General features: G+C 49.3%; 1 protein-coding gene across 1 annotated transcript in view; it reads right to left on the minus strand.

Moving 5' to 3' along the window:
* Positions 1-968: 968 nt before the first annotated feature.
* Positions 969-17260, minus strand: part of LOC141206982 (uncharacterized) — a 33441-nt gene continuing 17149 nt past the window's right edge. The window contains exons 3-4 of the mRNA XM_073664341.1: positions 16133-16160; positions 969-2348 (exon numbers count right to left, since the gene is read on the minus strand). Of these exons, the coding sequence (XP_073520442.1) occupies positions 1246-2348; positions 16133-16160 (1131 nt within the window). The 3' untranslated portion in view covers positions 969-1245. The remainder of the gene's footprint in view (positions 2349-16132; positions 16161-17260) is intronic.

Genomic DNA, 17260 nt, shown 5'->3' on the forward strand with positions numbered 1-17260 from the left:
AATCTCGCTGATTGGTCGCGTCTGGAGTCCGCGACCAATCAGCAGAGCGTTGTTTAAATTTGGCGCCAATCTCACTGATTGGTCGCGACTGGCGACCGCGACCAATCAGCAGAGCGTTGCTTAAATTTGGCGCCAATCTCGCTGATTGGTCACGTCTGGAGTCCGCGACCAATCAGCAGAGCGTTGTTTAAGTTTGACGCCAATCTCGCTGATTGGTCGCGACTGGCGGCCTCGACCAATCAGCAGAGCGGTGTTTAAATTTGGCGCCAATCTCGCTGATTGTTCGCGGCTGGCGGCTGCGACCAATCAGCAGAGCGGGGTTTAAATTTGGCGCCAATAATGCTGATGGGTCGCGGCCGGGGACCACGACAAATCAGCAGAGCGGGGTTTAAATTTGGCACAAAAAACGCAGATTGGTCGCGGCCGGTGGTTGCGACCAATCAGCAGAGTGAGGTTTAAATTTGGCACCAATACTGCTGATTGGTCCCGGCCGACAACCGCGACCAATCAGCAGAGCGGTGTTTAAATTTTGCGCCAATACTGCTGATTGATCTCGGCCAGCGACCGCGATCAATCAGCAGAGCGTTGCTTAAATTTGGCGCCAATCTCGCTGATTGGACGCGGCTGGAGTCCGCAACCAATCAGCAGAGCGTTGTTTAAATTTGGCGCCAATCTCGCTGATTGGACGCGTCTGGCATCCGCAACCAATGAGCAGAGCGTTGGTTAAATTTGGCGCCAAGCTCGCTGATTAGTCGCGGCTGGCGTCCGCAACCAATTAGCACAGCAGTGTTTAAATGTGGCGGCAAGATTGGTGATTGGTCGCGGCCGCTATTTAAATGTGGCGCCAAAATCGGTGATTGGTCGCGTCCCGCAGATGAGCCGCTAACGGCCGCCATCTTTTTTCAGAAATCCCGCGGCGCTGATTGGCCGCTGCTGGACCAATGAGCGACGCGGGATTTCTTGGACAGACAGACAGACACACAGACAGACACACAGACAGATGGGATAAGACGCTTATATAGTAGATTATGGTTATATAAGAGATTTCAAGAATGTGGAATGTTAATGGTAAGATATAGTAACTGCAAGTTATCAGGCAGTAATGGGCAAGCTGAAAGGATATATAGGAGAGATGCATGTATGTCATCCCTATGGTATGTTATCTTATTATTGTATGTACTGGTTTCTTGTTTTGCAAAAAAAAAAAAAAAATAATGAAAAAAATCTCAATAAAAATTTATTGGATTAAAAAAAAATAGAATAGGAAACAGGCTTCTCCCCTGTGTGAGTTCTCTGGTGCTTAATCAAAGCTGCTTTTTGGTTAAAACATTTCCCACATTCTGAACATGAAAAAGGCTTCTCCCCTGTGTGGGTTCTCTGGTGCATAACCAAAGCTGATTTTTGGTTAAAACTTTTCCCACATTCTGAACAGGAAAAGGGCTTCTCCCCTGTGTGGGTTCTCTTGTGACTTTCAAGATTCATTTTACGATTAAAACATTTCCCACATTCTGAACAACAAAAAGGCTTCTCCCTTGTGTGAGTTCTCTTGTGACTATCAAGAATCATTTTACGATTAAAACATTTCCCACATTCTGAACAGGAAAAGGGCTTCTCCCCTGTGTGGGTTCTCTGGTGGCTATCAAGATGTGCTTTCCGGTTAAAACATTTCCCACATTCTGAACAAGAAAAAGGCTTCTCCCCTATGTGGGTTCTGTGGTGGCTATTTAGATATGCTTTCTGGTTAAAACATTTCCCACATTGTGAACATGAAAAAGGCTTCTTCCCTGTGTGGGTTCTGTGGTGCTTAACCAAAGTTGATTTCTGGTTAAAACATTTCCCACATTCTGAACAGGAAAAGGGCTTCTCCCCTGTGCGGGTTCTCTGGTGGTTATTTAGATGTGCTTTCCGGTTGAAACATTTCCCACATTCTGAACATGAAAAAGGCTTCTCCCCTGTGTGAGTTCTCTGGTGAATAACAAAAACTGATTTCTGGATAAAACATTTTCCACATTTGGAACAAAAAAATCTATTGTCCGCTGTGTGTATTTTTTGATGTTTTAGAATAGACTTTTCGAGGGTAAAACTATTTCCATTTTCTGAACGTGAAAATGATTTCTTTCCTTTAGGAGCAGTTCGTTTTTTAATGCTTATTTTATTTTGATTTTCCTTAGTAGTCGGTAATGAATCAGAAGACAGGACCTGTTTCATAGGATCAGATGATAGATCTTTGCTGTGAAGGGATGATGGTATATCTGGAGTAATGGCATTCACTTCAATTGTAACTTGTGGGATCTCAAGATCATCTGATTTAAAAATCTCCTGTCCATCTGATCTTCTGGTACAGTCGTCTGCCAAGAAAAAAAACAATTATTAATTTTGAATAAAATATCCTTGAAATTTATATTTTTGAACATTTCTACTTAAAATGTCTAAACAAACACATCCCTGGGCTACATGCTAATCCAGGAAAATGAAGAGATATATGCTCAAGTTTAAATATTCCTCTATTTTTTAGATTTGTGTCTAATAAAATAGATTTTTAAACTTGAGCATATATTTCTTCATTTTCCTGGATTAGCATGTAGCCCAGGGATGTGTTTGTTTAGATTGATTTAGAAGTGGTATGCAATCTTTATTTATTTTTCTATGGGATTCTTGTGTTAATTGTATTTAAAATGTCTGTAGAAATGGCAAGTTATTGACCGAATGACATTTCACAGTCTAATAGAAAACCTCATAGGATGAACCAGTAGAGCGTGGTGTCCAACTGTTCATTCTGCCTCCAAAATATGGAATAAGAAGCCAAACAATGTTATGTAGCGTAGGGTTCGGTACTCACTTAGCCACGTTAGAGGTAGGCACGGGACACTGTCTCTTTAAAAATGTCCAAGGCAGGTTTATTATGCTGCATAAACCGCACTTCCAGAAGTAAACAAAAGAAAACCTTGTCCGGCACAGTGTAACAAAACAGAAAGGAAACAGTCCATCCAACATGGCGGGTTCACCCGCTCACAGTCAGTGTCTTTTTACCCTCAAACACTCTGGAGGTCTCCACACCTCCAGCCACAGACACTGAATGAGACACTTGGTCTCCATTTTATACACACGCCCTGGGGCGGGGATATGTGAGCAGCCAATCCCCCCATCTCTTATGACTGCTCGAGAAAAACGGCCCTGATATGCCCTATTAAAACTATCAGCACTATGTGTGCTGGAGCATGCTTTCCCGGTTTCACATCACTGAAGCTGCCAACTTCAGCGACACATATCTTCCCTCAAGGACATGTGAGGCGGCCCTCTTACAGTAGGCAAAAATGATACCAATAAAAATTCCACATTATTAGATTCTCAAAGGGTCTTGAGAATCAACATGGTTTCTGTGGCGCCCCTGCGGGTTCAGTTGCCACAGAGGTACTGCATCTCACCCAGAGGTGTGGTACCCCACTCTCAGGTAAGGTGGGAGTACTACCCGGGACCCACACACACGCATCCAATACACTCCACTTCAGTAGGGAAGGGCGAGATTGCTCCTAAGGGAGATCACAGTCCCTGGTCCCTAGCTGGAGGGTGGAACCATGTAGTGGGTATGGGAAGAGGAAGTAGATCAAGGGAGCACCGACAGAAGGAGTATAAGAAGTAGGGGAACCATCTAGGAGTTCAGTCAGTCCAGTTCAGAGGAGAGAGAGTTGGGAGCAGGAGCTCAGGTCAGAGGAGTGGAGAAAGGAGCAGGGCCCAGTCTGAGAGGCCCATGAGGAGAGACTGAAGAGAAGAGAGGAGCGGTGAGGAGGGCTCCAAGAGGAAGTGAGGGGATCCCAGGTGCACGGCGAGTGCGGATGCCACCTGTGCACCCGAATCTACACGGGCGTGGAGGGATCAGGCCGCAGAGAGGGGACCGGCCCCTAAACTAGTAGAGAACAACCAGGCTCAGCTAGATAACCGGAGGCTGCTGCATTTTCAAGGTGCTGCAGCCAACAACCACAATTACATCGCCGAAAAGGTGGCCACATAGGGTCCAGGGGATTGCACGTCGCCCGACAAGACCCGAGGCTACTGGCTTGGGACACTGATTGTGAGGCGCAGGGCGGGAGGGTGAGAGCCAGCGCAGTGAGACAACCGGGAAAGATACATAGAACGGGGCCCCGTGCAAGTTATCCTGAAATACCTGAGAGTTTGCTGGATCACTTCCCCGGAGGACACAGGACGGTATGGGCGGTTATAATCCGGAAAGTGCAACCTGAGGAACTTAACAACTGTGAGTAAAATCTGAAGACTGCACCCCACTGTGTCCTTGAATAATTGCTGCGCCATCACCAGCCCTGCACTACACTGCACCAACAAACATCTACCTCATAAAATCCCCATCTACTGCCCTGGAGCTAAGCTCTGCCTGTGGAGAGCTGAACCAACTCTTCTGCTGCGTCACCATCAGCTCCAGAGAATCTGCACCGCAGCGGCGGCTCTATATAGCCGCAAACCACAGGTGGCGTCACGAACATTATCTCTAAAAACTTTATTCCCCTTTTACTTTTCCCCTTTAATTGACCACCCTGGGTCACGGACCGGGTCACAGCCACCGTGACCTCTCCCAGCATCGACCAGGACGGCTACCTAGTACCCCACGGCCCAGGGGGCGCGTCACTTCCATAAACCAATCCAGCAATATCCGCTCTCCCAAAGTCAGATCTCCCCCTCACTTCTGAGCCTTGCAGTGTGCCCAAACCACATTTATCATCCATGTATTTGGCATTACTATAGTGAGAAGAACCCACTTAATTGATGGTGTGTGTCTCCTGGAGCACAATCTGGGCACTATGTGTTGGGTAATGAAATGGCAAATGTGCAATTTTCACTCTCTAACATCCACTGCGTGCTAATTTCTGGAAAGTGCCTGTGGAATCAAAATAATCGCTATGTCTATAGATTATAATTTCCAAAATGGAGTCACTTTATGAGGATTTCTACTGCTCTGGTTTTCTACCATTTTGTTATATTAGGGCTTCCGCAAATGGTGTGACCCATCTCCTCTGGGATCTGCTAATGCGACGTCTGCTTCTGTCACCAGGAAGCGTCTTATTCATTCTGCAGGTGGCGCTGGTGATGGAGGAGCTGTCAGAACCAGAAGCTCTGGGCGGCGCAGGTTCTGTCCAGCCACTAAGATTAGGGCCAGTAGTACGATCAGTAGTACGATCCAGTCTGGCAGTATGGGTGTGTGTGCTGTCCAGCTGGAGTAATCTGCTCCCTGCTTCAGCCATTTGGAGAGCACCACACCCTACTAAAGCAGGAAGCATATTGCCGGGGGCTGCCAGATACAGCGTTGTTCTCCTCTGGTTCAGTCCTCTGTGCTCAGCCCCCGGCTTGTGTATTTGACGCACCCCCTGGGCCTGTGCTGGTGCAGGGGATACCCGGAGCCGGATCGCTGGGGGTTGTAGTCTCAGTGTGGCGGTGACCCGGTCCGTGCCCAGGGCGGTCAAACCAGTGGCAGTCTGAGTGTGATGACAAATGTCCGACTATGCCACCCGTGGATTGCGGTCAGTGGGGACCGCCGCTGCGCTGCAGACCGCTGAGGCTGATGATGTATGCGCAGCCAAGCATGGGATAACTCCCCACGGGAGAAGTATTGCCTCAGGGCAGCTAGAGTGGATGATGGGAGTGATGGTGTGAGCGTCCCAGTACTGATGGTGCTGGTGCGGTGATGAAACACAGAGACGTGTGGTGCAGTTCAGGGTCTTTACTGATGGTATAACGCAGACCCTCCCGGGAGTACTGGTTAGCAGTAGGGGCCTGGTCAGTCTGTAAGCAAGTAGGATCTCCCCTGGCCAGGTGGAGTTGTAGGCCTCCCCGACTATCTGCACTCTTTCCTGGCTACCTTGCTCTATGTGGGTAGAAGTAGCCCACGTCCCTGAGTATACCGTGTGGTGCTCACCCGTATGGCCGGTGACTTGGGGCCTTCCGTTAGCCTCTGCTTCACGATGGCGGTGCTGGTCCCTTGCTTGTGACCGTGCCTCCGGGCTTCTAAGGCCAGAGGACATGGAATCCCCTGCCGGTTGGATTCTGCTGCTGGACCTGGATGTCCCCACAGCCTCGGACTCCGTGTCCGGGTTTAGTGTCTTCAGCCAAGACGAGCTTTCTAGCTTCCAGCCTCTGGCACTCGCTCCTGCTCCTATAGAGCTCCTGTTGTCACTTTCCCTGTGTCTGCTGTCCTCCAGACCTGACTGCGTCTCTGTCTGGGACTTCACTCACTAATCCCGCCCCAGACCCAGTTTATAAGGGCAGATTCCTCCCCTCCCAGGTCTGGGTGGGCCATGTTGCATGCTTAGGGCTCCTGACCAGAGAAACCTCCCACTTGCTCTCAGACATAATATTTCTATTACTGTGGCAACCAGACCCCTGGGGTGCCACATTCCCCCCTAGGAAATTTTAGTACTCCGGGACTAAACACATTTTTAAAGAAACATAAATGCAGGGTATAACAATAACACAATAACATATTTACAAGTAGCTTTAGTTCTTTAAAGGTCACGGCGTGTCCGCAACCGGGTGTCCATATCACCCAAGGTGAAGTTTTAAGCGAAGTAGGGCACCTGTCCAAAGCAAACCCCTTGCGTTGGCCCTGGGCGTGGCTGCAAGGCTGAAGCTAGCTACTTTGGACCGCAAGGAGGCCACGCCAGACAGGTTTTCTCTTCTGCGGCCGTCTTCGCAAGAGGCACAATGTGCAACTATCTACAAGATTGTTCCGGTTATCCAGTGTCCATAACCTGTTAGTCCATAGAAATCTGCAGGGTAACTGAGAAACATAATTAATAACAGGCAACAAACAAACCATAAACATTTTCAAGAAACAGGTAAATTTACAGTGCATTACTTTATATTTTCCAGCGAGCGGGCATCTGACCTCTAGTGACTCTAGTGGACCTACGGAGCTCACTAACTGGTTCTGCACTACAGGGTGTAGGAGGTGTTATGGGCAAGCTGGGCAGCTGTCTGCGCACTCTTTGGCTCACTAGGGGCACGGCAGGCACACTACTAGCAGAGGGTTGATTCTCCTGGGCTGCTGGTGTGGACTCTTCTGCCTCCTGGGCCGGCTGCTCTTCCAGCTCTACCTGGTCTTCTGTAGGCACTTGAGGGGCTGGCTGGAGAAAGGTGAGGACGGGCACCACGATAGCGTTGTTTACTTGTGTCCAGGACCGGGGAAAGTCTCCGAGTACGGTGCTGATCATTTCCTCCTTTTCCTCTACGGGTTGAGGGTCTTCCTGATCTTCATCCGTGCTTTGCAACTTCTCGGGGCACTTTTTCAGGTGGTCTCTGGAGACAGTGGCTGTGGTCTCTCCTCCATCCTTGCTGATGACGTACACCTTTGGATTATTGTGGCTTGAGGGCAGTACGGTGTACGGGTCCTTTTTCCACTGGTCGTCCAACTTATGGAGCCGCCTTTTTCTTTTCAAGACCGGCTCTCCAGGTACCAGGGGAACAGCGGGAGCATGTTGGTTATAAGTCCTCTCCTGCCTTTCTCTTGATTGACAGAGACTTCGCTCGACGCTCTCCTGTACTTTCCGGTACTGCTGCTGCCGTTCTGTATCCCAGTCTGCCTCTGGTGAGGTGTCCTCGGGTGTCAGGACTCCCATATCCAGGTCAACAGGCAGCTTACCAGGTCTTGCTCGCATTAGGTAAGCCGGGGTACAGTTGGTGGAACCTACCGGGATGTGGTTATACAGGTCCACCAGATCGAGCAGTTTCTCAGGCTACAGACTGCGTTCTTCCAGGGGCAATGTTTTTAGCAGATCTATCAACACCTGGTTCATCTTCTCGCAGAGTCCATTGGTTTGGGGGTGATAGGGCGTTGTTCTTATCTTCTTGCAGCCATACAGGTTTCAGAACTCCTGGAAGACCTCCGCTTCGAAGTCTGGTCCTTGGTCCGTCAGCACTTGGTCCGGGTACCCGTGTGGGCGGCAGAAGTGCAGGTGGAAGGCTCTAGCTGCTGTTTGTGCTGTTAAGTCTTTGACGGGGACCACCACTAGGAATCGGGAGTAGTGATCCACGATGGTTAGGGCGTAGACATACCCGCTTCTGCTTGGAGCCAGTTTAACATGGTCCAGAGCTACCAGTTCCAGCGGCTGCCTGGTGATAATGGGCTGCAGGGGAGTCCTCTGGCTGGCACGGTCCCTTCTTCTTAGATTGCACGGGCTACAGTCTCTACACCACCTCTCAATGGCTCCTCTCATGCCTATCCAGTAGAACCGCTCACGCAGCAGGAACTCCAGCTTCTTCCATCCGAAGTGCCCTGCCCCATTGTGGTAGGCCTCCAGCACCATAGCTGCATCCCGTCTCGGTACCACAACCTGCCAGATCAGCTCATGTGTCCGGGAATTGACCATTCTGCGGCACAACTTCTCCTTGTAGAGAAACAGTCTGCTCTTCTCCGTCCACAGTTGCTTGGTCTCTTCCGGAGCGTCTGGGTCCAGGCGGGCGTCAGCCTGGGTCAGCATCTCCTTCACCAGATGGACTGCGGGGTCACCGTCTTGCGTCTCCGCCCAGTTGTAGTGGGGTAAGGGGTTGAACGTAGCGGATCGCTGGCCCCTCACACGGTGGGAATACTGGGTAATCCCATGACGGTGAAACGCAGGGAGTTTGATCTCTTCCAATTCTTCTGGATCCTCCCCTTCATCCGGTAGGTTTGGCATCCTGGACAGGGCGTCCGTGTTGGTATTGGAACGTCCTGCCCGGTATTTGATCGTGAACTCATAATTGGACAGGCGGGCCATCCATCTCTGCTCCAGGGCACCCAGTCTTGCAGTGTCCAGGTGTGTCAACTGGTTGTTGTCCGTGTACACTGTGAACCTGGAAGAGGCAAGGTAATGCTTGAAACGTTCGGTTACTGCCTACACCACTGCCAGGAACTCTAGCTTGAAAGAGCTGTAATTCTCAGGGTTTCTTTCCGTGGGTCGCAGTTTTCGGCTGGCGTAAGCAATTACCCGTTCTCTCCCCTGCTGGATCTGGGACAGTACGGCTCCTAGCCTGATGTTGCTTGCGTCCGTGTGGAGGATAAAGGGCTGGCTGTAATCAGGGTACGCCAGGATTTCATCCCCCGTGAGGGCCATCTTCAGCTGGCGGAAGGACTCCTCTTCCAGCTTTTCCCATTTGAAGGGTGGCTTCTGGTTTTTGGCCTTCCTGGACTGGCCTATCAGGAGGTCCTGCATAGGAGCTGCCTTCTTGGTAAAACCGGGAATGAATCTTCGGTAGTAGCCTACCAACCCGAGGAACTGCCGCACTTCCTTTATGCTGGATGGTCTTGGCCAGTCCTTAATCACGGTGATCTTGTCAGGGTCGGGAGCCACTCCGTCAGCACTCACCACGTGTCCCAGGTACTGTACCTTTGGCTTCAGTAGATGACACTTCGAGGGTTTTACCTTTAGGCCATAGTTCGCCAGGGCTTCAAACACTTCTGCCAGGTGTTCCAGATGGTCCTCATAGGTCTTGGAACAGACGATGACATCGTCCAGGTATAATAGGACCGTTTCGAAGTTCCGGTGTCCCAGACAGCATTCCATCAACCGTTGGAAGGTTCCTGGTGCGTTGCAGAGCCCGAATGGCAAACAGTTAAATTCGCTGAGGCCCATCGGGGTGGTGAATGCGGTCTTCTCCCGGTCCTCCTCTGCTACAGGAACCTGCCAGTACCCGCTAGTGAGATCCAAAGTAGAGAAGAAGTTAGCAGATTTTAATGCAGCTAAGGACTCTTCTATCTTTGGTAACGGGTACGCATCTTTGTGTGTGATACGGTTGACCTTCCTGTAGTCTACATACATTCTCATGGTGTGATCTTTCTTTTTCAATTAGATTAGTGGAGCTGCCCAGGGGCTACAGCTGTCCCTAATTACCCCAGCCTCCTTCATGTCTTTTAGCATCCCCTTGGCATGTTGATAGTGTGCAGGGGGTACGGGTCGGTATCCCTCCTTTATGGGAGGATGGTCTCCCGTGGGGATGTGATGTTCTACCCCCTTTACTCGCCCGAAGTCTAGCGGGTGTTTACTAAACACTCTCTCGTACTCTTGAACCACCCGATAGACTCCCTGTTTTTGGTGTGAGGGAGTGGAGTCAGTACCCAAATGCAGTTGCTGACACCAGTCCTCCAGTGGTTTCTTAGAGCCGTTACCTTCCTCTGGTTGAGATGGAGGCAAGGGTTCCACAGCCTGTACAGAGTTCTGGTTGATGGTGAACAATTTGGCTAGCGTGGCATACCGGGGCAGGTATACTTCTCTCTCCCCGATATTTATGATGCGGACGGGCACCCTCCCATGGTGTACATCGACCACCCCCCGTGCTGTCAAAATGGTGGGCCTACTGTCTGAGTAGACGGGTTCTACCATTGCTTGGTAGTCTCTACCTCTTAGACCAATAGCTGCCCGGCACCAAATCATCATCTCACTTTTTGGGGGCATGGCAATAGGGAACGGGTCACACATTCTCATGCTACCTATCTCACCACCAGATAGTTTCACCTGTTGCCGTTTCATCAGTGCCCGGATCTCTTTTTGGAGGACACGCTGCTGGCTGGAACTGGCGTTCTTGGCAACCTGTTGCAAAATAAGAATCACCTCTGCAAGACAGTTTTCGATTACATTAGTACCTAGGGTTATTTTTGGGTGACTCTCGCGACGGTCAATGTCCACAATGATCAGTCCTTGTGCCGGCAGTTCAACTTTACCGACCTTGATGGTCACCTCCTTAAATCCTATCTGTGGCACGGGCTGACCATTGCTGGCGATAATGCTCAGGTCGTCATCTGGGTAGCGGGTTAGGTCCGAGTCATTCCAGTACCGCTTGAAGAGCACGTACGGGATGGTGGTGACCTGTGACCCGGTGTCTAGTAGGGCACTCATAGGAATGCCATCCAGTACCACAGGCAAGACCGGACGTCCCCCTACATATTTGTCACACCAGTTCGATAGGCCTGATGATCTTATGCCTGGGGGTTGGCCCTCTACCCCAGGTTGTGCCCGTTTAAATGACAGTACCTTGCCATATGTCCGAGTTGATTGCAGCGGCGGCAGATGGGTCGTCTGTCCTCGTTGTATCGGTCGCTGGGTCTTCCTCTGGCCGGTGGGGTCCTCCTCAGTCGGCGCCACGGGACGTCCTCCGGTCCGGATGCCAGCTGGATCTTTCCTGGAGAAGAGACCTGTAAAGACTGCACAGTTCTGGTTAGCGCGGCAACACTCATAGTCAGCTCTTGGACCTGATGGTGCAGGTCTGTAGCCGGGTTATTGTTCAAAGCCTGCGCATCAGCTGCCACAGGCCCTGCAGACAAGGGCGCCGCGTCCTGGTGATAAGTGATAGCAGGGCGCCTGTGGGTCACAGTGCCACCTGGTGCCGGTTCTCGGAGCACCCGGATGGCTCTGTCCTTGAACTGTGCAAAGTCCAGGTCAGGGTCCTGTAAGGCCATTGCTTGCAACTGGGTTCGGTGGGCATTGCACAGTAGACCCTCAATAAATTGTTCGGTCAACAGCTTGTCTTAATTTCCCACGCTGTCAGGGTCTGCCTGCTTAATGGCTCTCAGGGCCTCTTGTAGGTTTAGAGCATAGTCTCTTATACTTTCATATGCCCGCTGTTTGCACCCGTAAAATCTGAGTTTTATCTCGGCTGAGGTGCGGGTGTCAAATGTGTCTTTCAGCCGGGCTAGTATCTCTCTGACAGTCTTCTTCTTCCCAGGTGACCAGGACTTTACCTCCCTTTGGGCTGCCTCGATTAACTGGGCAACCAGGATGCTCACTTTTTCCTCTTCTGTGAGGGGGTATACCTGGAAGAGGCTATCCAGTTTTTCCCTAAAGTCACTTAGAGTATGTGACTCCCCTGAGTACTGGGGTAGCCAGGTTGCCCCCGGGATATAGGGCATGGTGAATGGCATGACCGCTGCAGCGGTTGCGCTGGCAGCCGGTGTGGCGGTGGAGCTCCCCTCGGTGTCCGACATCCTTCTACCCCCCTAGAGGACCGTGGCCTACCTTGCGATGCTCTTCTTCCGTAGGCCGCGGATCCGCAGTCAATCGTCGGGGTAGAGGACCTGGCGTCGCGCTCCAATGACGTCAGCGTCGCTCTTCTTCCCTTCCAGGACCTTGCGCAGCGTCAGTGTGTGGAGCGGAGCTTCGGATCTCGCGCGCTTTCGGCGTCCACGCCCCTCTTCTTCCTGTGCGGCGTCCCGAAGATGGCGTCCGAAGGCGAGAAGCAGCTGCGGATGGCGGGAAGATGGCAGAAGACTGCGGGAAACGACCCAAGATGGCGTCCGATGACGGGAAACGGCTCTGGACGGCGGGAAACTTCGCCACAGGTAAGTACAAAAGTCTTTTTCAGGCACGCAGTACCCGGTGGTTGCGGGCACGAAATCCTGCCGACTAAGCCAAAGTTGACGCACCCCCTGGGCCTGTGCTGGTGCAGGGGATAACCGGAGCTGGATCGCTGGGGGTTGTAGTCTCAGTGTGGTGGTGACCCGGTCCATGCCCTGGGCGGTCAAACCAGTGGCAGTCTGAGTGTGATGACAAATGTCCGACTACGCCACCCGTGGATTGCGGTCAGTGGGGACCGCCGCTGCGCTGCAGACCGCTGAGGCTGATGTTGTATGCGCAGCCAAGCATGGGATAACTCCCCACGGGAGAAGTATTGCCTCAGGGCAGCTAGAGTGGATGATGGGAGTGATGGTGTGAGCGTCCCAATACTGATGGTGCTGGTGCAGCGATGAAACACAGAGAAGTGTGGTGCAGTTCAGGGTCTTTACTGATGGTATAACGCAGACCCTCCCGGGAGTACTGGTTAGCAGTAGGGGCCTGGTCAGTCTGTAAGCAAGTAGGATCTCCCCTGGCCAGGTGGAGTTGTAGGCCTCCCCGACTATCTGCACTTTTTCCTGGCTACCTTGCTCTATGCGGGTAGAAGTAGCCCACGTCCCTGAGTATACCGTGTGGTGCTCACCCGTATGGCCGGTGACTTGGGGCCTTCCGTTAGTCTCCGCTTCACGATGGCGGTGCTGGTCCCTTGCTTATGACCGTGCCTCCGGGCTTCTAAGGCCAGAGGACATGGAATCCCCTGCCGGTTGGATTCTGCTGCTGGACCTGGATGTCCCCACAGCCTCGGACTCCGTGTCCGGGTTTAGTGTCTTCAGCCAAGGCGAGCTTTCTAGCTTCCAGCCTCTGGCACTCGCTCCTGCTCCTACAGAGCTCCTGTTGTCACTTTCCCTGTGTCTGCTGTCCTCCAGACCTGACTGCGTCTCTGTCTGGGACTTCACTCACTAATCCCGCCCCAGACCCAGTTTATAAGGGCAGATTCCTCCCCTCCCAGGTCTGGGTGGGCCGTGTTGCATGCTTAGGGCTCCTGACCAGAGAAACCTCCCACTTGCTCTCAGACATAATATTTCTATTACTGTGGCAACCAGACCCCTGGGGTGCCACATATTTGTTTCCAGTTGTGACCTCGGCCCGTTTACTGACTACTGGTGTCTTCTGATTTTGTATTTTCTCTGCCCTCCTGGTTCTGACCCGGCTATCTGACTATTCTTCTTGACGTTAAAGGGTGATGAGTAAGGCAATCCCTGGGATCTGGAGTAGATAGCGCCAAGCCTGTTCGTGGTGGCCATCTTTTGCGCTGCCAGGTGACCATGAACAGTGCCCCCAATACTTTGTGTCCGCAAACTATTCCAGCAAGATCTACATTCAAATAGCCAAATGTCGCTCCTTCCCTTCTTAACCTGCCTTGTGCACAGATAGTAGTGTACAACCGTATACAGGGTATTGTCGGATTCAAGAGAAGTTGGAAAATAATCTGTAAGGTCCATTTGTTTCCTATTATCCTTTGTGAAGAATTCCAAAGTTATCACGACATAAAGTGACACGTCAGATTTCAAAAATGGGGCCTGATTAGGAACACAAAACTGGCTGCAGGAAGAGGTTAAATCAGAGTATTTTGGGCACTAACTACTGTAGTCAAAAACTGTGACTATAGACAATAAAACATCTACTGAAATGATCAAACCTAACAGTCTCCATCAGTAAAAAATGAGTAACTAGTGGTGAAACCTCTCTGGGGTAATTGGAGTATGGGGCTCGGTGGCTCTTGGCAATCTAAACTATCATAAGGGACAATATTTTCTATCAGATGAGTTTCAAGAAGAAATATTAGACATTGAAGGAGAACTTTTTATAATAGTGCAGAGCCGAGGTGTCTTAAATTTAGATCTCAGGTATTGGGAAGACGTAATGGAGACCTTCTTTTAAAGACTACCAGGGAGTTACAGAGGCCAATCCCACCACATTAAAGCTATCATACAAAATGAACCTGGAAAAAAATACAGAATAAAAGATATCTTACATCCCTAACAACAACGTATTTATCAGGGGAGAGAACTTCAGATCTAAACCGGAATTGCACTCATTTATGGTGGACCATTGGAGCTACTATGAGTCCTGAGCAGAGGAGTAGAGAAAGTATTAGTGCCCCCATTTCAGGAGAGATTGTGCAGTAATCTGAATTCTTTAGGATTGAAAACATAATGGAATTTATGGCGTGAAGTGAATCCATGAAACCAGGGCTCGAGCCATGCCAACACATCTCCTGCAGGCGTGAATAAACGTATATTACAGCCGTCAGCCACGCACAGCTTTGAGATATATCATGGCACGGGTGTAATGTTTTTTATGTAGTTTATCGCAATACTATTTGAAGTTAGTTGGTTTGATAAGAAACTGAAAAGTCAGGATAAAGGGAAGGTCTGTTGTTATTGTACAGAAATTCACACTTGGCCTCACTGCACATTTAATGTTGTCGATAATAAAAGTGAAGTTTGGCCAGAAAGACTGGACCTGGTCTTGTAGGGACCATATGAGCACATTCAGCAGCACAGAAGGGAGAGAAGGTAGATTCATCCAATAATATATCAGGGATCTAGGAAGCCAACAGCATCATTACTCTCCGCTTTCTCTTACAGGTCCATTATAATTTTTCTTCAAGTGATTTTCTAACTTGTCAGCACATTCTACGTACGCTGTCATTTGGCTTTGTAGTTTACAGATCTGGGCAGGCAACGGTCAGCATCATCTAATACCAGGGGGCAGGTGGATCCTCCAGGTTGTAAGTTCAACAGAAAAGGCTTTTACAATTACACAAAGTAATATGAACATTTTTGGATGGACTAAAATGTTGTGATCTAGAGGTAAAATGGTGATCACACGATTGTGATACGGCCGGACTACACCACCGATAAAACAGCCACAGACGGGGACTGAGAAGAATCTGTGACTTCTCTGCATTTAGTGGTCACTACTCACCTGGGTAGTCATATGTAGGAATCTCCTCTTTACACCGCTCATCACCCCTCACATATGTCTCTGTAGTATTAATATGGGTCAGATCTTCACCCTGAAACAAATATTGTAAAAGTCACAGACAGATGGAGAAGTCACATCTATGACTAGCACTAATCCTGCCATCTCCACCATTCTCATTACACAAGTATAAAACATATAATACTGGTGGATAAAACAAGACTGAGCACAAGACCTTCACAGCCGTCTACACATCATAGGGGAGATCTCATGACACCTTCTCTCCATCTACCTGATGATCCTGAGGAACATTGGGGTCTTCTTGTTTACAGTCCTGTGGAAGAAGAGGATGGGGACATCTCTCTGGTGTTGTCCTCTTACTGGATATATCTGGAGGAAACATACAGGAACTGAATTAATTTTTTACACATAATTAGATAAGATAATTATAGGCTGTGTGTATTTAGTCCTGTCTATTACCTGGTGATGTGAGGGGCTGGGGAACCTCCATCATGACGTCCTTGTACAGATCTTTGTGTCCTTCTAAATACTCCCACTCCTCCATGGAGAAATAGACAGCGACATCCTGACACCTTATAGGAACCTGACACATACAATGATATCGTCATCCCCCCGATCCCTTCATAGCGTTACTGTATAATGTCCCAGCATTCCCAGCAGTGTCACCTCTCCAGTCAGCAGCTCAATCATCTTGTAGGCGAGTTCTAGGATCTTCTGGTCATTGATGTCCTCATGTATCAGGGGGTGAGGTGGGGGCCCTGTGATTGAGCTCAGGGGTCTTCCCCATCCCTCAGACACAGGGTCCTGACATCGCTCACTAGAGGTCGTCTTCACTACTGTGTAATCCTGATTATGGAGAGACACATTCATAAATCTCACTCCAGACATTTCCAGAGTCCTCACCTCTCCAGTTCTGTCCATCTGTTATTCCCATACATAAGAATGATGTAATGTGACGTCATCAGAATCTCTCACCTCTCCAGTAAGCCGGATCTCTAGGGTGAGGTGTAATATCCTCTCCGCCATCTTGTCTCTGTCCATATCCATCCTTGATAGGTTATTCAGAAAAATTCTCTTAATATAGAAGATCTTCACTGAGAGGATCCGATATTGTAGAGACCTGAATGAGAAGAAGATGAGCCGATGGAACATCGTAAAGAATTCTGTGTATTAATACAATTACTGGAGACAATAAGGGAAATATATCAGGAGATAGAATGTGTAGATGTTGTATTCTCTAGTCTTTTATGGACTGGAACATAAGTTGATTGGCTGACTTAGACATCTCCTCCATACTTCCAATCACTGGCTAAGTTGGCCACTGCTTCAGTAAGAATCACCCAGAAACCCAATCAGCAATGGTATTTTTATTATTTTACAACATTCTGCTTTTGTCCCTGACATACTAATAAAACCTATATATTTTAGGCCACAGACAACAAGCAGTTTGTTCCTCGGAGTCTGCAGCTGAATACGTTTCTTATAGACTCATCTTCCAGAACGCTAATTCTCGTCATATACATTACACGTGACATGAGAAATAACAACTTCATGATGAGGATGAGATCTTCATCTTCTAATACGGCTCTAGAAACAAATTTGGCCAGAGTCCGTCACTAACTACATCATCACCGACTGTCTGGATGAATGTTTCCCGTCTTTCCCAGGTTGTAATCTTTTATCACGTTACATCTCATTTATAAGAGCTTGTTTGTAAGAACACCAAGACAGGAGTTATTTGATGCTAATGTCTCCTTGTACAGTGTTTTTCTTTTCTGGATATTATGTTTCTTTTAGCATTTTCCTGTAGGCTTCCATATATTACATGAAAAACACTAAAAAAAAGAAAACCAAGTGTAAAAACATAAAATAAAATTAAGGGATGGCGGCACTGTGGGATCATTATATTGTATGTGGGGGGATGGTGGTACTGTGGGATCATTATA

Source organism: Phyllobates terribilis, unplaced genomic scaffold (genome assembly GCF_046119375.1).
Source record: "Phyllobates terribilis strain yellow unplaced genomic scaffold, ASM4611937v1 Scaffold_156__1_contigs__length_4398808, whole genome shotgun sequence".
NCBI lineage: Eukaryota > Metazoa > Chordata > Amphibia > Anura > Dendrobatidae > Phyllobates > Phyllobates terribilis.